Genomic DNA, 24,213 nt, shown 5'->3' on the forward strand with positions numbered 1-24,213 from the left:
TGTCAAGTTAGCCACCTGTGCCTCCTAGCCCCCAATATTTGTTACTACTCAGATCGTAACGTTGTATCTGGGTCCATTAGCCTGGCCTGAATCTGTCCTTCCTTATTCAATTTGCACATGTATTCTGCTTCGAGTTGTCTCAGCTGTCATCACATACAGTCTGATTTTGAAGTTTATCTTTTAAATGCATGTCTGGCGATGTGTGCCTCGTAGTAGCCCCCAATATTTTTTACTACTCAGATTTATATTATATCAACTGAAAATGTGACACAAAAGACCATAGAGATATATGTAAGGTACTTGAATTGGAAAGGCTCATGATGCTGGAGGGGTGTCTGCTTTTAGGGGCCTGGTAACCGGTTATCCAGCCATTGAAGTCTTCCTTAATGTTGTTTACCACGTAATACCAATGTACAGGCATCGACATGGCATCAGCTATGAACATACCCCAGAGGGCCTATCCTGCTGCCTTCCTCAGTTCAGCCATCTTCAAATTTCTGGTAACCTTGCAAGAAAGCCAGGATAGCCAGTCCACAATTATGAAGTAATTCAAAACCAGGAATAATAATAATAATAATAATAATAATAATAATAATAATAATAATAATAATAATAATAATAAACACATTTACAGAAAGCCTGCTATGATTTCAGATATGTTAATCTGACTTGTCATTTGTGGTTGATTTGCTTCACTTGTTATTTGAAATGTGTTTCCCTGAGGGTACTGCAAGACATTTCACTCTGGACAAAACCTTGCATTTGCAATGTGTTTAAGCAAATATGAGGTAAACGATTTCATAACAAAAGGGGTCGTCTGGAATACCTGTCTAATAGTTGTAATAGTACTCCTATAGGACATTTTTATAAGGGCGTACATTCTCAGACAACCAAACCTATTTTGTTTCAGGCCTCTCGATAGTAGTGACTTATTTCAATGACGGGAAAGCAGATACATTGTATCAAGTTTACACAGCAGTTAACTCTACGGTTGCACGTGATACACGCACACACACGGCACTAGCAACAACCAGTGAAAGGGCAGACACACACAAACACAGTGGCGCTCCTGTCATGCTGCTCTCCGTATGCTGTACGTAAATATTTTCACTTGTAATAATTGTCATGAAAATAAATTGCAACAGTTCTCGTGAAAATAAATGTTAATTATTTATAGTACCGTTGTATGTTGTATTATTTTCACTACAGAACAGCCTCCGGCAAGCCAAGATGCGGAAATATTTATCTGAGCTCAGCTCCGGCTGAATTTAAGCCCTACATTTAAACTTTATGATGTGTGTATAACAAGATTAAAGTTGGTTTGCACGCTCGCGGTAAAACATTACTGTGTGTATTGTCAGTCCCTGCCGAGTACAATCACAAACTAGATGCTGCTGTAGGCGTGGCTTGTTTTGATGAAAAGTCGTATACTGTTTTAGTGATGCCAGCAGATGGCAGCAACGAACTTAGAGCAAAGAAAACAAACCTGCAAATATACACGGTACGGAGCTCTTAAAACGCCATAGACAACGAAACTTTTGAAAGGTGATGCTGACGTATCGTAGATAATGTAGCATAGCATATGCACTGACCCTGCTGCATTTCGCACACAGAACAAGACTATGCTGTGATCCTAACATTGCATCTGGGTCCATTAGCCTGGTCTGAATCTGTCCTTCCTTGTTCAATGTGTACATTTATTCCGCTTCCTGTTGTACTAGTGTCATCATACACAGTCAGATATTTACGTTTTTTACTCCGGTGATGGGTGACTCATTACTTGTACAGGTGTTTCGTCCACTGTAAGTATACCTTCTCCTAACCATGCTTTCGTGAGATGGACATCAATTTTGCATCCTAGCCAGGTTTTTGCAAGTACTGAATCGTTTTGCACAGGAGGCACGTTTGTACTGATCTTAAGAGACACATCTGCAAGCGGCTTCTCCGGTGCATTGCTTTATCATTTGGGAAATCATTAAAAATGAAAACGTCATCTGTGCGCGACCATTTTTTTTTTACTATTATTATTTTCGAACAGGTGTTAATTCTCAGGGGGAAAGAAACAAAAAAAAAACATTGACCAGTAAAACTAAGCTTCCGGTTCCAGACGTATTTCGTGTAGTCAGTCTATGTATGCTTCAATGTACCTCAGTCACGCGCATAATATTAAAACGCTGTCCCGTTTGTTTGCGATTTCGTTTCCCAAGAAACAGGCTCTTCTCCTCGCGTGAAACCAGTTGCCACCAGCACCTGCTCATGCAATAGCAATAAAAAACAGGACCCAAAAACAACTCAAAATGCAAAATGTAAGGAATTCCAGAGAGATTGCCCTTAGTGTTCTGGGTTTCAGTGCAGATTGCACCCAACGTGCTATACCCTAAATTTTGAACTATTTGAGGTGCTGTACATAATTACCTTAACAATCTATACTGTATGTCCGGTTACCTAAAGAAACACATTTTGACAAGACGTCTCTTATAAAACACTTTGTTCGTTTAATCATATTACTAAGTACTACACTATACCTGGTGGAGTAACACAAAATGTCGCCCGCCCCTGCCAAATATTGGTGGAAGGGGGGGAAGGGGCCCAAGCACATCAGCACATTTGAGGATCCTCCTCTCATGCAGCACACACATACATATATAAACGCTTTTAACCAACATGAACAACAGTTACTTAAACAAAATCATTGAATTCCTTTAAATCTTAATTCCTTTAAAACTTCCCCTCTGTATGAAATCAAACGCTTTCCCCTCAAAATATATAGAGCCATTGTCTGACCTTTTGCTTGGAACTGTTCTCAGTGAAGTAGCCCTCGTCTGTCCTGTCTGACCACTGAAGAGATGGAGGATCAGTGCCCGCTTGCTGCTCTAAGATTGGGGAAGGGTGCTTCTTTTTCTTTCTTATTTATTTATTTATTTATTTTAACCGGGCATCATCACTTGACTAAAAGCGAGATTGCCGTTTCTGATTTTGTGTGCAAACTCCTTTATTAAGGCTTTCACACCTAATCGCCTTGTTCGTTCACTCTCTATGCTTAAGGTTAAGGTTGACAGGCCTGACGGTCTCTCCTGGGTCATTGAACTTCTAAGGTAGTTTTTAATAAATTTCAGTTTTGAAAAGGACCTTTCTGCACTCGCCACAGTAACTGGTGTAGTCAAAAAGTGGTTTCAGTGCCGTTGCAACATCCATAACACTAGGCAATACAGCGTTATGTTTCAAAAATAAAAGCTCAGTTAGATCTTTAATCGTACCACCAGCAAGCTGTTGTATTTCGTCTTTCAATGCGGTTCCGAATGACAGTAGCTGTGTAGGAAGGTCTGGAGATAAATCCCCTTCGTACTGAGCTGCCAGAGACTCGGCTGATTTAAATAGTGCATCGTCATTAGCACTAAGAAGTTCAGAAGGACACATAAAATGAAACCGCTGCGCTATAGTGTTCATTCCACAGAAACGGGTTTTCAGCTGAGTAACAATAATGTCAATGTTGGTGTAGAACACAGCTACCTTAAAATGTTCCTCGGGTTGGATAATCTTTGGTCTTCACAGAGTTCATCAAAATGTTTTTTTGTATGTCATAATTGTTTTCAGTAAACTTTTGTTCAATTCCCCAACTACCAAGTGAAGATACGGTAGCTTTAGTGTCTCCAAACTGCTTCCTAAAGCTTGTAAAGGTCTCGGAAATATATACACAACATTTTAAACCAATTAAGATTGACAGATTGTCTTCCAATCTGAGGCCCCTTGTAACGCGCGCCCCACCCCCCCACAGTGCGGGGTCTGGGCGGGGGGGCTTATGTTACGCCACTGGCTGTACCCAATGATTGTATGTTTAAATGTGTCTGCAGGGATGGAAATAGGACTCCTATAGCATAACAGCTTCACTCATTACAGGTTTTACTACAAGTGTATAGGTAACAAGCTCAAGTGTGTCTTATTAAATTCATAGTAAAACCAAGAATGGATCAAAGTGCTGTGCACTGGGAGCCTTATTTCCATCCATCCCTGGTCTAGGAGATGCTGTAGCATACACAATGTCAATTGTGTAATTGTGAATAATTAAACCTGTTCTCCTTTCCTAGTGTATCAATGAAGATGTCTTTAACGCATACACCACCCCAAAAAATGAAGGAGCAGAAAGGCTGTGGGGAGATTCTACACTCAAAATGTCAGCTGCCTCCCTCTCCTGAACTTACAGTAAGCCTGGGGTTTGCAGCTTGATATCAAATATTTGTTTATCCTAGCTTCACACTGTAAATTATCAGTAACCCTCATGAACATCCCATTATGAATTAAATGCTTTTCAGCCAGTAAGATGTGTTGACCAAGAAAGTAAAGCAGACTTCCTGGAAACCAAGGCAAACAAATTGAGAACATTAACCAAGTGTACTACCATATGTCATGTTTTAAAATGAAAGTTTGCTATAGCATGTTTCTCTTAAAACAACATATTTATTTGAGACCTATATTGTCAACCACAGGTAACATTTATGACATAGTTTTTTTGACTATATAACCAAGACAGCTCAGTGTAATTTCCCTACTTTCAGGTAGTTGGGTTGTTTTGCAGCCAGCGACATGCTTGACCCCAAAGTCAATTCTTAGGTGAAATGATCTAGGAAGTTCAAATGTAACAGACTACAGTACCTAAAAGGAGAGCATGCAAAATTCACATTAGCTTTCTTGTTTCCTTGCAGCGCAAAGCAGATTGGTTTTATTTATTTGAAGCAATGAATGAGGAGTTTATTATTGACGTGTTTGCAGTGACCCCTTCAGGAAAGGAAACGAGTTCACTTTTTTGTTTTCTCTTTTTTGGGTTCCCCCGTTTATGTATTGAAAATTGCACAGGAAGAAACTGATTGACAGAATAAGTTGTATACGTCTTTGATTGAAATAAAAAAAAATGTTTAAAATTAAGAACTACCCACAAGACTGCATACAGATATTTTGGGCAGCATTACAATGGTAGGTAGTTGTGGCCTTAATATTAGTAATATTTTAGCTATTCCCTATCTCAAATAGGTAAAGGGCGATTCTTTGACAGTGCCTTCACAAGATCAGGAGTTTGAATGCACAGAGAAAACTCAAGTTGGTAAGACATATCTCATCTGTAATTAATAATGCAAAGAAAATATTTTGTAGAGCAGTTTTCGGGCAGATGTCGGCTTCATCTAAAGAATACCTCTTGGTAGGTAAATACAAACTATACAAGTCCATGAAAAAAGTAGCAATTGCTGGTTTCCTTTGTTTCCCAGCTGCTGGATAATTGTACATAATAAAAACACATGACGTATGCATATAAAACAAACTATTTTTGTATTTTTGTTAATCTGATAAAGGAAACACATAACAAATGCTGAGTATTTGAAGTACAACTGATAAACAAGGAAATGTGCCCTTAGATTAATGATCTGTTATGTGCTCTATAACTGCCTGTTTATTTACTTTTCCAACATTTTAGATAAAGCAGTACGATTCTGGAACAACCTAATTCACAATGCAAATGTGGACTTTGCATTTAAAAAGTTGTATGCTTTTTTAAACGCTCTCAATCAATGCATCAAGGATGGATCTGCAACAGATCAAGGTAAGAACACGATATTACATACGATACTGTTAAAGTGTGTTGCTGTGAAAAAATTATAAGCCTGAATGAAAATCAAGCTTATGGCCCTGCCATAGCCATACTTACCCTGGGCCTAGGATTACATTTTATAATAGCACTGCTATCCTTATAGTGGCTTTTAAAAAGTATGAAATGATATGTAATTTTAAAAGCTCCTATACGGACAGTGGTGTTATAATTGGAAGGTAGTCCTACTAATGGTTGTGTAGTACCTTGTTTACATACTATCCCAACTATTTATTTTGCAGACTATGTGAAGGCCATGAACCTCATGCTTGTAGCTGACATTATAACTGGTTTAAATAGTGAAGGTAAGGACTGAACACAATTAGAAATGGTAATGTTTGGTAAAAGCCTTGTTGTTTATACAGTGGTTGTGTTTCCTTGTTAGATTAACATCTCACAAGACCTCTGTTGTTTCCCCATTGATCTTTTTGTCCTGCTGCCTTTTATTTTCACTTTTACTTGTGGTGAGTGATGCCAGTTATCCTGTCTCAACTAGCTTCCTGTTTTAATTTTATAACACCAGCATGAAACATTTTTTGTTGCATGCAAGAGCATGTAAACTACAGTAGTTTCTTGCTATTTTCATACAATTTTATACCATGATATGATTCAATGATATATTAGGGCCAGTAGAATGCAGATGTAGGACTTGGGTAGGATCCTATTATAACTGGAACACAGGAAGTGAAAACATGAACATCCATTAGTTAATATTACAACTTTAAAAGTCTAAATCGTGTCTACATTCACTGTCATAAAGCAATTAAGTTTGAAGATGATCTTGAAAGTAAAGTCATGAAAAGGTTTATTGGAAAATATCAAAATATGATTGCATTTATGACCTAAAATTGTGTCTAATAAATGAAAGTAAACTAGATTAGGCAAGATTCTTGTTATACCAAATCATCCATCTAAGCAATTATTTTTTTGTTTTTTAGAAAATAAAAACACACCAAACCAGAAAATAAAAAGCTCTGACAGTTTAATTTCGGGTCTTAAGTTGCTTCTTACTCATTTTATTATTTGTTTATTTAGCAGACGCCTTTATCCAAGGCGACTTACAGAGACTAGGGTGTGTGAACTATGCATCAGCTGCAGAGTGACTTACAACTACGTCTCACCCAAAAGACGGAGCACAAAGAGGTGACTTGCTCAGAGTCACACAATGAGTCAGTGGCTGAGGTGGGATTTGAACCGGGGACCTCCTGGTTACAAGCCCTGGTTACAAGCCAGTTTCTTTAACCACTGGACCACACAGCCTCCTTTTAGAATTGCAATTGGTGTTTTTGCGCTTTCAAAAAAACAACAAAAAAAACACGCTGATAACTATTTGGAGTAAAAAAAAAAAAAAAAAAACTTAACTTTGAAAATTGTGCCTATAATACTGAATTACTTTAAATTACTGGAATGCAGGTATTAATTCAGCAGTAATATTTCCACCCACACAATTTGATGTCTTATTTACTGTTTTCTGATCTAGAAAATGCTGTTTCAAAAACGGAGGCTGACAAAGAGATCACTGCAGAAAATGCAGTGCCTAATGAAACAACAGAAGAGCCTATGTTAGAAGAGGGCCTTGTTGGGTGCGTATTAAAAGCCTTTTCTCATTTAGAGATGGTTCATAAAGTTAAACATGTCAAGGGTCAGACCAACGGTTTCAAACATGACATGCTACTTTAACATTAGTTTCAAAACCTTCCTGCGAAGGTAGCAATCGGCCAATTTTCATACTACTACACTAGTGATTTATTGAGGAAGGTCTACTGTTTTTATATGAACTAAAATATAGCCCTATATTTTGTAAGCATATTAATCCTATCCTGTATTTGAACAGAATTAAGGACAATCAGCCTTCCGGCAAAGTCACAACCCCCTCGGAGGATCTTAAAGCTCCAAGTTTTCCATCGGGTGTTTCTTTCCAACCCCATGCTTGCAGTCGGACATGCCTCCCAGTCAGGCCGGAGACGGCAGAGCAGTTCAGAGGTCAGAACCCCCTGAACATCCCCCTCCTCTGCCACTTTCAGAGAGCACACGCCAAGGCCGACTGGAGAAGCTTCCAGAATATGTCTCTGAACGTCTTCTACAAGGCCCCGTGCGGCAGGAGCCTGCGTGACTTTCAAGAGCTTTGTCAGTATGTGCTCGAAACGGAGTGCGACTTCCTGTCTCTGGAGTACTTCTCGTTCAACACGTACGTGCAAGTCTACAGGAGTCCTGCTTTAACGCAGCCCCTTGCTTTTGAGCAGGACTTGAGTAGAGGTGAGGAGCTGGTGGCTGTTGAGTTCCGGAACGATGTGGATGCGACTAAGCCGGACACGTTCAGGTACAGGAAGGACAGGTGGCCCCACGGGTGTTTTATAAACGGCTCAGACAGCATGTTTGCGGACTGTTGCGATTGTACAGATGGATGCGTGGACGAGTAAGTAATCCTGAACTGATCAGTATTCCTAAAAAGTGACTAATAATGATTGCAAGTGTCTGATAATGCTACTCTTTGACATATCTAGCTTTACTGATGTTGAAAAAGTATTAAAGACCTGCACCAAGGTTGCATTTTAAAATACATGCTTGGTGGGACATTTGTTATACAGTGTATGTGTGTTTATTAATATGTCCGGTCTAGTGCACTAGGGTTTGAGATCTGTCCTCTAAATCACTGGAGGAAGAGCGATTTAAGAAAAAGAAAAAAAAAAAACATAACAGGAAGTGCTCAGACTTTTAAGTTCCGTCCCACATCATGGATCGTTATTGATGGGTTACCTGTTTGACAATGTGGGTAATAATCCTTACACTATCAGTGCACTAGAGCAGACATTTTGAAAAGAGCTTTGAAACAGACTTTAAAGTTATAAGTGTAAAAAGTTGTCAGGATGTTAACAATGAAAAGAAAAATTACAGGTACGTTTAAACGGTTGTAGCAACACCTGGGGATGTGTAATCTTTTGATGTCCATCTTTTAGATAAATTAGATGGCGACATCAAGTCAGAAGACAGTTTTCCTGCATTTAGCACAGAATGTGGAATATAAACATTAACCCTTTCTATAATTTCTATGCATTTAGACTGTATACCGGTAAGTAATTTTTTACAAAGTAATCATTAACATGATGCTGTTTGACATATAGGACAAAATGTGCCTGCCTGAAACTAACTGCGAAAGCCAATGCCTTGAAGCGCAACAAGAGAAAAAGAAGTGTCCCACCACCATATAAATACAAAAGGCTAATGAAGCCAGTGCCTTCTGGGTAAGTAAGGGTATAAGGTTGTTCGACTTGCATGTATTGTCTCTGATTTAGAAACTGCAGAACTTGGCTCAAACCACTGTGTGGTACAAAAAGGACCACAGGTTTGTATTATATGGGTTAACTATACATTGCTGTCAACAAAATCTGCTTGTTGCTGCAGTCATCAAAGAAGTAAAGGATTTTTTTTTTGTTGTGTTAACAGGATTTACGAGTGCAGCGCGTGGTGCAAATGTGACTTAAAATTGTGCCAAAACCGAGTGGTACAGCATGGCCTTCGAGTCCGACTCCAGGTGTTTAAAACGGAGGAGACTGGCTGGGGAGTTCGCTGTCTGGATGACATTGATGAAGGGACATTTGTATGCACATATGCAGGTAATGTTGTTCTCTAGATTTCATATTGCCTTCTGCTACTTCAACACGCAATTGCACAATAGAGTGTTTTTGTGGCCCAATGTATTAGCAAAACATATACAAATGGAAAGTATCTTTTATAAGATGTTCGTTCAAGGAGCAGAAGCATAAACGCACAAAACCTGAAGGCCAGGTACACACTGTCATGGGGCATTCCAGGCCAGATCAACAAATCAATGACCACATGGTGAACAAAGGAACCTAGTGTCTATTCTTTATGGCTTTAAGATGTTGTGAGGTTTATGATTTTAGATAAGAAACTGAAAATGTCACTATTGTACTTGGGCTTTTTTTTTTCTACAGGTAAAATATTAATAGAGGGTACGGAAGATGGATTCAAAACTAATGGTGCAGAGCTGGAGGCTGGCCATGGGGATGCAGATCCAGCAGGAGAGGCAACAAAGAGAAAACGAGAAGCAGCATCTTCAGACGAAGACATTGAGGTGATTGAAGAGACACAAGAGGCTCGGGAATGCTGTGTGCTTGAGGATCTCCCAGCTCCCCAGCAATCCACTGACAGCAGCAAGGACTCGGAGTGAGTTACCTGCACCATCTGAGGAATACTTTGCATATTGTGTTAGATTTTGTGAAAGTAAAATGATGGGAATCCGTGAGGTATTCTGTCAGGACTATTTTATATATCTTGTTCACAGCACCAATAGTAAGACTTCTGCATAACCCAGGGTATATACATGAAAATCTATGGGGGAAAACCAGAATGTAAGAAAAAAATTAATGTAAATGTATTTATTTATCTATTGCATTTATATAGCGCTTTTTATACAAAAGTATCGCAAAGCACTGCACAGTACATAGCAGAAAAAAAAGAACAAACCACAATACATTTGTATAGCATGTCACACATACTACTGCCACACTAAGCCCGTTTTTAAATAGTTAAACAATATACACAATACAAAAGCAGCAATTTTAAAGTTACATTAAAACCCACTAAGATAAGAAAGCCATTTTATAAAAGTGCGTTTTTTGTCTTGACTTGAAAACTGTAACAGTACCAGCTTCCCTGACAAACGAAGGCACAGCATTCCATAATCTAGGAGCTCTACAAGAAAAAGCACTACCCCCTGTGTTGCTGTTGTTGACCCTAGGAATAACCAGCAACCCTGCATCCTGTGATCTCAGAGTGCGCTTTGGAAGATATGGGGTCAGTAACTCCTGCAAATAACTAGGTGCTAATCTATTCAGGGCCTTGTAAGTTAATAGAAAAATTTTAAAATCAATATACTGCACAGGGAGCCAGCGTAATGATGCCAAAACAGGGTTAATATGTTCACTTTTTATGGTTTTAGTCAGAATTCTAGCAGCAGTATTCTGAACAAGGTGCAAGCGGGATACCACACGTTTTGGGACACCAGAAAAAAGTGCATTACAATAATCAATTCTAGATGAAACAAAGGCATGCATTAGTCTCTTGGCATCAGATACGGAAATAATTGGTCTAACTTTGGCTATATTTCTCAAATGGTAAAAAGATACTTTAGTAACATCCCTAATATGAGTCTCACATGATAGATCAGGATCAAAGATGCCCTCCAAACTCTTAATTTCTAGTTTAAGATTTGATGAGAGACTGCAAGGGTCGAGCTCATGTAATCCCACATTTCTTTTTAGATGTTTCTGTGAGCCCACTAGCATAACCACGGTTTTATCTGAATGAAACATTAGAAAATTCTGTGACATCCAGTGCTTGATATCTGTAAGGCAAGTAGCTAATAACACCCTGGCACAAGAATTTCCTGGCTTTAGAGACAAATATAGCTGGGTATCATCAGCGTAGCAATGGAAGTTCACTCCGTGTCTGCAGATAATGTCACCTAACGATAGCATATATAATGAAAACAACAAGGGACCTAGAATGGAGGCCTGTGGAACACCACAGACAACTTCCGATAATGCAGATTTTACCTCCCTAATAGAGACGAAATGTATCAGATAAGATTTGAACCAGGATAGGAGAAGGCCAGACAGTCCCACTGTGCTTTCAAGACGATTCAGTAGGCTGGAATGGTCTACAGTATCAAAGGCAGCACTTAGATCTAGAAGAATTCAAACTGATGAAAAACCCAAGTTGGAGCTTATCAGCAGATCGTTCACAACTCTGACAAGGGCCGTCTCGGTGCTATGTGCAGCACGAAAACCAAACTGAAAGTTCTCAAATATACCATTAAGAGTTAGAAATTCTTGTAATTGAATTGCAACAACTCTCTCTAGAACCTTATCTAAGAATGGTAGGTTGGAGATTGGCCTATAGTTATTGAGGACTTTAGGGTCCAAATTGTGCTTCTTAAGCATAGGCTTTACCAGAGCTACCTTAAGTGCTGAGGGAACTATACTGAAGGAGTTAATCATTTATAATTTTTAAAATGTGGGTGGCTCCCGAGTGGCGCATCCAGTAAAGGCGCTCCGCGTGGAGTGCAGGATGTGCCCTATAGCCTGGAGATCGCAGGTTCGAATCCAGGTTATGTCATTGCCGACCGTGACCGGGGGTTCCTAGGGGGCAGTGCACAATTGTCCGTGCACCGCCCGGGTGTTTACTCAGCGGGCAGCAGGAATGGCAGGATACTTTAACCTGAATTTTACATGCCTGTTTAGATTCCCTCCCCTCCCCAGTTCCTAGTTTAAATACCTTGCTAGGTGGTGTTTGATGTTATCAGCTAGTCTGCTTGCCCCTGACCTATTTAGGTGTAGTCCATCTTTCCTATAATATCTATTTATTTTCCAAAAGCAATGCCAGTTTTTCATAAATCCTAGACATTCTTGCACACACACACCAACCAGACAGCCAGCCAAATATTTTAAGCCCTAATTCTACTGAATACTTCATCCCCACCACCACCAACAGGTAGTAGACCTGAGAGAATAATTCTGCATCCTAACTTTTTCAGCTGTCTTGTTAATGATTTAAAATCCTCTTTCAGAATCTCGGATTTTCTGTTCCTTATGTCATTTGTACCAGCATGTACAATGACCACAGACTATTGATTCAATATCTTTTACTTTTGCTCCAGGGAGACAGGTAACAACTGCCTCAAATTGTGAGGGTATGGAACCAACTCCCCAGTAATGTTGTTGAAGCTGACACCCTGGGATCCTTCAAGAAGCTGCTTGATGAGATTCTGGGATCAATAAGCTACTAACAACCAAACAAGCAAGATGGGCTGAATGGCCTCCTCTTGTTTGTAAACTTTCTTATGCTCTTATGTTCTAACCCTATTTAAGGGATCTTTACGGCTAAAATTACTCTCGACATAGCGTATTGTTGAATCACCTACTAACAGTACCTCACCCCTGTTTCATCCAGCACTAAGTCGTCATTGCTCAGTGCTTGGAATCTATTCGCTAGATCAATCTCCTCTCTATGTTGACGGCTCGGTGTCGTCCTCCTCTTTGTATTTTTTCTAACAGTTCCCCAGCCCACACTCACTTCCTGCCTGTCATCCGTATTTACCTTCTCAGGTCCCTCTACACATACAGTTCCACTTTCATGCTGTGGCACTGAAACTTCACATGGAGCAGGTGCATTTATAAAGTCATTTTCAGTCTCACCTTAGTATCCAAAACTAACCAAGTGTTACTAATTTTGTTAAAACTTTTTTTAATTAACTGTTCATTTTCGTTTATGCTTCTAAGTATTCCAATTTGTTTTTCAAGTTCGGCAACCTTCTGCATTAAAGAATGCGTGACAGAGCACTTCTTGCAAATAAAGTCTTCCTTAAATTGAAATGTGTTGACCACCATATGCATTTCACAAGAAATACAGATCATAGGACGCATTTCGGAATCCATAGTGTGTGGAAGACAATAAATAAATAGGATTTATAATAATTTAACAAGGAAGAGAGCAGATGGAAAAATGGTGACAACTGAGTAAAAATAAAAGGTAAAATTATAGCCTAGCATACGAATGATTTACCCCTGTTCTGGACCCAACACAGTTCTGCTCAACCAGCAGCAGCTCTCGCAGATTAGTAGGACTGGTGGAGGTCTTAGAAACTGGTGATGAAAAACAGCACAGCTCTTTTTCAGATACCAATTTATAAATCCAAAGTTAATTAGCACAGTACCTACGCCAGTCTGGGCCAATTCACAAGGCAATTAAAAAAGGAATGTAGCCATACCCTACCAGATTAAGTACTAGCAATGTGGAACAAGCTACTCAAACTATTTAGTCAATATTAATAAGCTAAGTAAAATGAACATACCAATCACAATAACGCCTGAATGGAAATCTTCAGTAAATCACAGGTTAAGAGTGACTGCTGTCTGTTCTGAGCTCTCTATACCAGAGCTGCCGATAGGCCCCTTCCTGGGATGACGCACTCGGTCCCGCCCACCAAGGGATTAAAACCGTAATCCTGAGGAAGCCATTTCTCTTTTTCCTTTTCAGGATGGTATAGTAAGACCTCTATGTCTAGTTGAGCATGTTGATAGAAAAGAGCTTTGAGTTGTGTTGTATTTTCCTTGCATTCGTGCTGAAAGCTGGCTTGCCGCTTTCCTGGAATCACCGACTTTCTATTTCGAGTCTCTTCTTCTTCTGTCTTTCAGCAGCCTCCTCACTTGTGTTGTAGGCTGCTTTGTTTTTTACTCTGTCGTGTGTGTGCGCACGGTGCACAAGGTGTTCGGTGCCCTCCGCTACAGCGGTAGTGTATGAACGCACGGTGCTACACGGTACATGGTGCACGTAGTGCCCACAGTACTCGGTGCGCACGGTGCTTGGTACACATGGTGCACGGTGTTCTGTGCCCTCCGCTACAGCGCTAGTGCATGAATGCACGGTGCCGCACTGTATAATTGGTGCTTGAGCACACGTTACAGCCAGTGCAAGCAGTGTTCGGTGCACAGCCGATGCAGAATACCAAACTGATGTCAGGCAAGTCGCGGTTCCACCCCTGTACGGCCTGCAAGACAAAGATCCTGCAGGAGGATAAACATACCCTCTGTGCGCGGTGCTTGGGCATCCAATATGCCTCCTTGGCCCTCGAGAGAGAGGTGGCCTGCAGCATCTGTGCGGCTTAGGGAGGGAGAATAGGTTGGAGAGGGCCACGAGGGTGAGCTCCGTGTCCTCGGTGGCCGGACCATCGGCGACTCTTGGGGCCCCGGAGCCCCTCCTCCATGAACTGTCCCAGGACCCGCTGCTGGACATCCCTGATGCGCAGGCCCCCCGTAGTTGCTCCTCATCTCCGCAGGCGAGAAGGGTGAAGCGTTCGAAGCAGGTGAGGGACATTATGGACCTCAAAGCCCAGATGGCCCAGGTCCTTCAGCGTTTGGCCAAACAGGCACCTGCGGCCCCTGTCGCAGTCCCAGCTCCATTACAGCCCCAATTGCCATACTCCCCCTCCCCCAGGGGAGATCAGGGTGGGTGGGAAGAGGCATCCCAGCTAGTGCAAGAGGACACGCTTTGGGGATGGGGCCTCTTTCTCTTCTGACATGCAGGTAGGAGGAGAAGCCAGCGCTCCCTCGCTGTCTAGATCAGTTTCGGCACTGATGGGACGCGCTGCAGCTTTCCTGCAGGTCCCCTGGACGCCAGCGGCAGAACCACGCCGGTTCGCCCTCGCCCTCAAAAGTTACCGGCCTTCCCGGAATTCATGGAAGAGGTACGCTCCTCCTGGGATCGTCTGACCTCGGCTCCTAGCATGCTGAAGCAGGCCGCACCGCTTGCCTCTCTAGAAGGCGTGGAAAAGCTGGGCCTAGCGGGGTTTCCCCCAGTAGACTCTACCATCTCGGCCCTGGTTAAGGCCCCGCCGGTGGGTGGGTTGGCAAGAGACCCAGCGTGCCCGAACCCTCAGTGCAGGGTGACGGAAACGCATCGCAAGCGGGCGTATGCAGCGGAGGCGCAGGTAACTCGGATGTCAAACATGGCGAGCGTGCTGACGGCCTATATGGACGGTGTACTGCGCGAGGCCCCGCTCCCTGAGCCGGTGGCCACGGAGCTACGTCTCCTGTCCAGCACACTGCTGCAGATCTCTGGTCTCCAAGGACAAGCTCTTGGCCAGAGTCTGGCTAGCTTGATTGTGGCTCGCAGACAGCTGTGGTTGTCGCAAGCCAGGGTCCCTGATGCAGATAAGGCTGCGCTGCTAGACGCACCTATATCCCGGGACACACCTTTGGGCCAGCCGTGGAGGAGATCCTGCAGAGATCCCACCGGGAACATGAGGCGTCCCGGCAGGTGGCTGCGTTGCTCCCTCCCCACGCACCAGGACAGTCCCCATGGCTCTGCTGGGTGACCAAAGGAGAATCTGGTTCTCGACCCTGTGCCAGCTGTTACAAGGCCAGCCCTGGGAGATCCCACTTCGCATGGATCTCCTCAGTCAGGCGAGAGGCACTCTTTGTCACCCGGAACCGGGCAGGTTCCGGCTGTGGGTCTGGCCCCTGAAACGGACCGCTGGTTAGCCCTAGGGCTATCGAATGGTTGTGGGTACCTTGCAGAACTCTAGGACAGACTCCACTAGGTCGTTGTACACCTACAAGTGGAAGTTTTTTCAGAGAAGCCGTGACCCTCTCTTGCCCTATGCCAGTTTTTGAAAGAACTGCTTGATGGTGGTAGGTCACCTTCCACATTGAAGGTGTATTTAGCGGCTATTTCTGCATGCCATGCCCCCGTAGATTCGATGTCTCCGGGTGTGCATTTTTTGGCTACCCTATTTCTTAAAGGCGATCGGCGATTACGCCCTCCCAGGAGGACTGTTCTTCCCGAATGGAGCCTTGATATTGTGCTCTCACGAAGGCCCTGTTTGAGCTCATATACTCCATAGAGTTGAAGTATCTGTCTATGAAGACAGCCTTCCTCGTGGCTATCACCTCCGCTAAGCGGGTCAGTGACCTGCAGGCGCTGTCCGTGCACAGCTCCTGCATGCGTATTTGTGAGGATCGTAGCAAGGTGTCATTGCGTACAAACCCTGCTTTCCTGCCCAAGGTGATCACAGCCTTCCACATTAATCAGTCTGTGTAACTGGAGTCCTTCCATCCACCCCTGTTTTCTTCAGAGGAGGATGAGAGCATTGAATTTCCTTTGCCCTGTGCAGGCATTGAGATGCTACGTGGATAGGACAAGAGCTCTGCATCAGTCAGGCCAGCTCTTTGTCTGTCACAGGACACGGACCCTAGGACAGCCCCTCTCAAAGCAGTGTCTGTCGCATTGGATTGTGGACACAGTCTTGACTGCGTATAATGGTGCTGGCTTGCCCCCACCTGGGAGGGTAGCCGCACACTCCACTAGAGGGTTGGCTACATCATGGGCCCTCTTCAGAGGGGCCTTACTGTCCAATATTTGTACTCCGGCTAGCTGGGCTATGCCGCATACTTTCTCCAGGTTCTACTGCCTTAATGTGGTAGATCCTGCCCTGCCTTCGTTAGGCATGAGGGTCCTTGAGGGTGTAAGCTCACACCGCTAACCATTGGGTTATGCGGTGCTGATGCGTCCCTCATATGCTGCCGTTCGTTCTCTCTCACGACAGCTCTGGTATACATTATCCCATACATAATGTCGTTGGTGGTCGTCTTCGAATTGAAAGAGAAGACGACCACCAACCACGAGGTCGCATCGGTCGCCCTCACGGGTTCGATGGAAAAAGAGAAATGGCTTCCTCAGGATGACGGTTTTAGTCCTTCGGTGGGCGGGATTGAGTGTGTCATCCCAGGAAGGGTCATTGGTGGTCGTCTTCTCTTTCAGGGAACCAGGGTTACGGTAAATATCCTAACGTTTTGCTTAGTAAATGAAAATTCGACAGATGGAAATCAGCCTGTTTATGAAGTAAACTAAACAATACTGTCCCTTCATCAGCGGAATCTGTCAAATGTGGTAAATACAAAAAAAAAAATATTCAGAACTTGAAATAGCAGATCACTGTGACCTACATCCACTGTTTGTACATGAAAAAATGTGAATTTAACATACATACAATAACTTGTTTTAACAATAACTTGTTTTTATATATATGAAGTATATAAAGTATGTAAGTGTGGCATAAAGACAGACAGCCTCAGAGTAATAAAGTACAGATCAACAGATGGGGCATCTTTCAGTGTTCAAACATAGACATATGACCTAAAAAAGAAAGGAGGGCACCATAATCAAAATAGTTTTGCCGCTTCCTGTTTCCTTTATAGTTTAGTAGGTATGTGTTAGCAAGATTCCTTACAGTCTGTATAAAAGAGAAAGGGGGACGATAGTGGTTCACTCGTTTTAAACCTCACTGAAAACATTTAAAAAAGAAAAGAAAATCATTTTAGCATGCACTGTAGTCTTCAAAAGTATGCTAAACTACTCTCAAAATGTTGTTTTTAATTCTCACAGAAAAGATATTACGGGGATAAATTGTGGAAATACGTCGCCACTCGTCTCTGTGATAAAGAGACCCCGAAGCAGGACGGCAATGCTCCAGGCCGAGCTGGAAAAGCTGAGGGAGGAGGTGAAATGATGATGATGATTGTGTTTCATGAGTAGCTTTAGCAACGTACACATACACTGCCCTGCAACATGAATTGGGTACTAAAAGAAATGTTTTTTGACAATGAGAAGGCTTTTTTAGTGTCTATGTATTCGTCATACATGAAATTGATAGACTAAAAGAAACAGAGTAAAACAAAAACAAAACATTTCTACAGTATGTACTATATCTTTTAGTATGCTTTACATATTTCTATTGAATGTTTTATATATGTAGAGAAAGCTTTTTCTCTCCTGGAAAATGCTCCTGAGTAAATGTTGAGAAATGTATTTCCTAGTTGATTTAAGACCCACTATGTGTGATTAAAATGTTACAAAGAGTTGACAATATGTTTAAAATATAACACTGGATATGAACAACACAGGACATAGCAACAGTAACATAACGCCTTTCTTATAAACTTTGCAGTGTGTTCTGTAACACTTCAACCGTTCTTACTAGATCCGAAAACCTTTCTGGGGAACCAGTAACTAGGTAGCTAATTAAAGGTCACCTTTATGAAGAAATTCAGAGTTCTCTTTTTGAAATACCTGAATTCTAGGGTGCAATCAAATGCCATCCCAGCAGTTCTGAGGACGAAGAAGATGACAAAGTGCATTTCTCTCCCAGAACCAAAGTTCATAAAAAAAATGGTCCATTGAAATCAAATTCACCCAAGACCAGAAGTAGATCAGGTTAGTAACTTTTTTACTTTTATTTTGTCTTGTATTGCTATGGTTACTCCTCATATCTAGGAAATAAGAGACTCCTAAGAGAAGTGTGAAAAGGAGCTGGACAAAGACCAGTTTTGCCACTCTGCAATACGTTTTTCCATTCAAGTGAAGTGTTGTTTGATGAGATGCTTGGTTGCTTGATCTTTACCAGGTCTTGTAGCAGAGGCCGTGGCAGACCCGGATGTAGTCCAGCAAGTCGTGGAATTGGCTGCCAGTGGACAAAATGTAACAAACCACTCTGTCCATGCAAGAAAAGAAGATTTAAAATTGACTCGCGTGTGGTCCCTAGCTGAAGAGAGAAGCGAAACTAAATTAGAAGAAAGTGCAGCAGGCCACCAGAAGTCAATAGCTCATGAGCCAGAGTATCATTATTACTTGGATGCAACACAGGAGGGAAATGTAGCCCGGTTTCTTAATGTAAGTATTTAATGCCGCTTGTATGATATCAGGTATAGCACAACCCACCGTGTTAGGTGTAGTACTTATATACTTTATATGTAGGGGTTCTGATTTTTGGTTTCAACCGATAAAACACCCCTGATACAAAAAAAATGAAATCGGTGGATAGCCAATAAACACCAGAAAAACTGTGAAAATGGTTAATCAATTCACATTGACTTTACACTATTCCCATTAAAAAAATAAAACCTACTACAAAAATAATAATAAATACATTTTCCAGTGCTGCTGGGCAATGTCCCGCCTTCCTGACTTGCATCTATCACTGATTCGTTCTCAATACTCTAAACCCGCCCCAACTATTGAATGACAGCACATTCCTACATTTCTATTGGAGACTCCGCTTGCAAGATCTAAAACGAGATTGCAATCAGGATGGAGGCTTGTTAGCGGGATTTCAAGCTGTATTACAGTTAAGATACGGAGGATTTAAAACAGAATTGTGGCGAAATGTACAAAAATGTCTACACACTAAAACCCCAGAAGAATGTGCCCGTGACCGAAGGGATTTCATTGTGGAAGACAGCACTGGAAAGAAGGTACAACTTAAGTGTACTGTCGAGTTACTACCATACATATTTTGACAGAAAAAAAAAAACTCTCAAGCATTTTGGAAAGTAACCGAAAACACTAATTTCATACAGTATATCAAAAACGAAAGCCCCGAAAAACATAAAAACTCGAAAAATAGCTAAAAATAAGCACCGAAAAATACAATTAGTAAAACCTGAAAAACAGAAGCCCTATTTATACATGGCAGCTGGAAACATATTTATATCTACATATATATGTACACTGCGTGGTCACTTGGATATGGCATCACCCTCCTGTGGGACATATTCTCCTGGGGTACTCTAGGTCCCTTAATAACTCTGGAAGGATAGATGAATGCTGTAGCTTGATCTACACTGATAGCGATGGCTACTTTCAGGATGATTATGCACCCATCCACCGTGCCAGAATTTAACTTGAACGATTTGAGGAGCACGGCAAAGACTTCAGGCATCTTCCATGGCCACCAAAATCCCTAGACCGCAGTCCAATTGAGCATGTTTGGGACTTGTATGGCACGTTTGTCATCACAATGTCCTGCCTACCTCTCTGCACCAATATTTGTGTGAAATATGATGGAAGGGATTATAATCCCTTACGACACCTTCAGGTAATTGTGGCGTGCCATGTAGAACAAGACTCGGATCAGGGCAAACGGTGGTCAAACCCAATATTATGTCCAGGTCCTGGCAGTGTAATTATATAAACAGGGTGGTGGAAAACTGGCAACTGCAATCTCTCAAAATATATCTGGATACTGTGGGATATGTAAAAGAGCAATCCTAATTCTAACACAGTGACATAAGCAGGTTTCAGGGAGTGGGGCTTGTTTCCCTATTGCTAAAACTACCTTTGGTTAGGGAACATAAACAGACTGGTCTGTCAAAACAGAATGACAGAAGATTGCAGTAAACAGAAACTAACAAGTGATATTCTAGTGTAAAATGTAACATCATTCTGGGGTTGTATTGTTGATGTGTACCGTGAGTTAACTCTTTATTCTGTTTGAACTTTTTTGTTTTCCAGCACAGCTGTTATCCAAATCTCTTTGTGCAGAATGTATTTGTTGACTCGCACAACAGGAATTTTCCCTTGGTGACGTTCTTCACAAACAGGTGAGAAAATAAACTGGACAAAAATTGGTGCTGGATCTCTAACACTTAAGAATAATAACACATTTTTGAATTTTGACTGAAAACCGTGTCTCTACTGAAAGCTCTAATTTTGTTGGGGGTTGTAATTTGTTACTTACATCATTGGATAATTATTGTATCACCTTGATCTGTATTATCATATGTTGAATATTCGACCTATTACTGGGTGGAGGTGTAGTGACATAAAGCAGGCTCTTAATTTGTACCTACAAAAGATAGATTTAGGTGTGGCATATCACTGAGCAGCATGTTTTTTAATAGCAGTGAAAGGTGAACGCTGAACTTCATGTTACATTTGCTGGTACCAAATACAGTCTGAAATCATGCAATGGCTAATGTTGAAGTCCAAATGCATTGAAAACACCACTTAAAGTTAGCAAGCTAACAAGGAGCTACCAAAATCATTCCAGTAAACCCTATGTAATATGTAGTAGGCCTCACGTTTTCCTGTATAAAAGATACACATTCTTTAAATGAAAAAGACACCAGCTGCATCAAAGATTGGAAATATTTCTGCTAAAGATAGCCTATTGTGTAAATACATTTGTTGTATTATAACTATAGAGTATATGATCAGTTTTTAATGTGGCAATGCAATTTTTTTGTGATTTAATAAACATTGTTTAATCTTGAAGGCGTGAAGCCTCTGCAAATTTGAGTTCTGTTGAGTCCATGCAATCTTATGTGACCTCTTAAAGAGACACACAGCAGAGAAATATCTTCAAGAAGTGATCTGTAAAGTTTAACAGCTTCTAAAGAAATACCTATAACAAAACAAGTACACATTTACCATAATGCAAGTGTTTTATAATGGAAAACACAAGATCTCAGAATTGATGGCAGTGCACATTAGATTTACTGGAATTGTATTTTTAAAGTGTCTGAACTATTTACGCAGACACTAAATCCCTTTGAAACCAACCTATGTGACTAGCTGTTGACTATGTTTTTTAATAAGAGTATTGTGTCTAAGTCACTACTGCTTTACATCCCAAATTTAGCCAAATTACATTAGCAGTTACTGCGGTTCATGCACCTCTTCTTTTAGAGATCTTCGGTTTAATCTACTCGTCCTTGAGGTAAGTTTTTAAAATGTAGCACTATGGCCCGGACAGTGTCTCTGTCCAAAGAAGAGGTCAGTCCTGTCTCACTTGAATTTCATAGTCAGCCCCTTACTGGAGAGGAGCGGATTAATTGTGTTGAGTTTAGAGAAAATAGGCAGCCATTTTATAACACAGTAAATCGATGATGGGCCTCTGATTTCCGCTCTTATTCCATCAGATAGTTGGAGGAGGAAGTGCAGCACAGCCTGCTCTGTAATAGGTAATTGTGTGTCTTTTAACATATTTGTTTTGTACTTGTAGGCATGTAAAGTCAGGTACAGAGCTAACCTGGAATTATAAGTACAAGGCTGGAAGCACACCTGAGAAGGAAATTGAATGCCAATGTGAAAAAGAGACATGCAAGGCCAAACTGCTTTGATATAAACCACAACATTTACTTTTGACATGTTTAAGTGACAGTACACTTGTCTGAAGTGTAAGAAAATAACTGAAATGATGCCAACCGAAGAACATGAACCTAATGCAATAAGAGTTATTGAATATTTGGTGTCCCTTATTTATTGTGTGGTCAAGTTACTGCATTTGTCTTATTGTTTTCTTTTGGTATAGCCTTACCAGATTCAATACTACTGTACTTAAGTTATTAAAGTCTTTTTTTCATCTTGATTAAAAGCCATCAACAGTTAAATTGTAAGGGGGGCAAACAATTATAAAGCTTATTAATATGATTCGTTTTTCATAAATTTATGTTAAAAATGTTGCTGCCATGGCACTAAGTGCCATAAAGAAAATAATATTGATTGCTGAGGACAGCAAAAGTTTTTTGATCCCCTTTGTATGTGTTGCAATTTCAGTTTTGGAAACAATGCTGTCAAATCCCAATTGCTACAAATAAGTATAATATTACAAACTACATTATAGTAAAGATGTGCTTTATACATTTATAAGTAGAGTGCATGACAGGGGAGACTATGGAACACAATATAGTAAGGAATCCTTATTATCAAGAGTATAACATTTAATATAATTGTGGGACCCTGCATCTCGTTAAGACTCGGGAGAAAATGATGTTAAAGAAGTCTTGATTAACAGCTGCAGGGACTTTTCTTTGTCCCTTTACCCCAATATGTCATTGATTACAGTCTCTGCACTCAGGGGTATTTGGCATGTTTATTAAAGTCTGCAGCATATTCTACTGCCGACTGTCTCTGAGCAAGCCAGAAGAAAGATTGAATTTCTGTTATGAGGGCTGTAAAAAAAATAATCCCTGGGGTGGGTCGAGAGTAACTTCTTCCCCCTTGAAACAGCGAGTTTGTTAAAAGGTGGAAAACCTCTGGCTAACTCACTTTTTTACAGAACAAAATAATAGATGATGAATTTGATGCAAATTCAGAGGGTATATAGTATGCCTTTATTTTACCCAAGCACATAATCGTTAAACTGGTTTTAAATATGAAGATATATATTTTTCTGAACAGGAGGTTGGTGAAGTGCACAGACTGTCAGCATTAGGATGAGCATAGCTGTCAAGCAGCCATATGTACTGAATATGGATGTAGGGTAATTGCTTCTATTTGCTAAAACAAATGTATATGTATATTGCATATTTGAGAGTGTGTTTCTATGTATAGTATTTGTAACTCCACAGGTGCCACTATATTTGTTTTTGAACTAATGTCTCATCTGCAGGGTATTTCATGTATTAAATGACTGTGCCATTGTCCGTTTTATAAAGGGATGTAAATAATAGGTGCCCTTAATGTTTTGTTTTAGAGGATATTTAGCTCTTTAGTTGTTGTGATCTGATAACAGTTACAGGGAAGGCCCCACATTCCACATGACCAACAATCCTCACTTGTATAATTTTTTGATTATCTTTCTTCATCAAGGACCATGTGGCTGTTCTAGATTAAAGCAGTGGGGCCCTGGGATCTTTTCATCTAGTGGGACAGATTAACATACAAGCAGCTGCTATATTTGTTGTTCTATATTTTGTAACCTATTTCTTATGTGTGTTTTGGTTTTATCTTTTTTCTTTCTTTTTATAAACTTTTTTGGGTTTGTTTTACGATTTCTGACTCAGTGGTTTGTGTGTTTCCAGTGAAGTAAAATGAGACTTGAGCAACAAAACCCTGATTGCAGGGCACTGCTGACTAGTAGAACATGGATAAAAGAGTTTCTTTAACCTGACTGGTCAATATGGGCTCGGGAAGGTAAGAGTCCGAGTCATAGGTGAGGACACTAAAGGACAGACCAAGGTAGTGCCACATACCCTGAGCTAGTGCCATGCAATCGAGCTGCCTGGTTGGTGGGTGAAAGTTCAAAGACTTCAAATGAACGTTTATAGCAGGCCAGGCGGAAACGTGTTACTCACTGTAATAAAACATGCACTATTTGATGTTCTTGTAATGGATCTCTTGCAAGCAGCAGATGAGGCAATATTACTGACATCAGCATAAGACCTGTGTCAACTACAGAGGTTGTTCTTTAGTTGAATGCTAAGACAGTCGTCTTT

General features: G+C 41.0%; 1 protein-coding gene across 1 annotated transcript; it reads left to right on the top strand.

Moving 5' to 3' along the window:
- The first annotated feature begins 1,525 nt into the window (after window positions 1–1,525).
- On the top strand, window positions 1,526–23,769 carry LOC117405145 (histone-lysine N-methyltransferase SETDB2-like). Its single transcript, XM_034007964.3, has 15 exons — window positions 1,526–1,802; window positions 4,086–4,200; window positions 5,026–5,095; window positions 5,465–5,590; window positions 5,878–5,940; window positions 7,116–7,218; window positions 7,470–8,051; window positions 8,758–8,877; window positions 9,080–9,249; window positions 9,592–9,823; window positions 17,603–17,717; window positions 18,298–18,430; window positions 18,621–18,886; window positions 20,507–20,595; window positions 21,999–23,769. The coding sequence occupies exons 1-15, from the start codon at window positions 1,765–1,767 to the stop codon at window positions 22,114–22,116; spliced, it is 2,340 nt and encodes a 779-aa protein (XP_033863855.3). The 5' UTR covers window positions 1,526–1,764; the 3' UTR covers window positions 22,117–23,769.
- The last annotated feature ends 444 nt before the right edge of the window (window positions 23,770–24,213 follow it).

Source organism: Acipenser ruthenus, chromosome 9, assembly GCF_902713425.1.
Source record: "Acipenser ruthenus chromosome 9, fAciRut3.2 maternal haplotype, whole genome shotgun sequence".
NCBI classification, from domain to species: domain Eukaryota; kingdom Metazoa; phylum Chordata; class Actinopteri; order Acipenseriformes; family Acipenseridae; genus Acipenser; species Acipenser ruthenus.

Excerpts from the sequence above, each read along its gene's own strand:
- LOC117405145 (XM_034007964.3), top strand. The coding sequence starts at position 1,765 with ATGGGTGACTCATTACTTGTACAGGTGTTTCGTCCACT. Across the intron at positions 8,878-9,079 it reads ATGAAGCCAGTGCCTTCTGG|GATTTACGAGTGCAGCGCGT; the intron begins GTAAGTAAGGGT and ends TTGTGTTAACAG. Across the intron at positions 18,431-18,620 it reads CAAGACCAGAAGTAGATCAG|GTCTTGTAGCAGAGGCCGTG; the intron begins GTTAGTAACTTT and ends GATCTTTACCAG.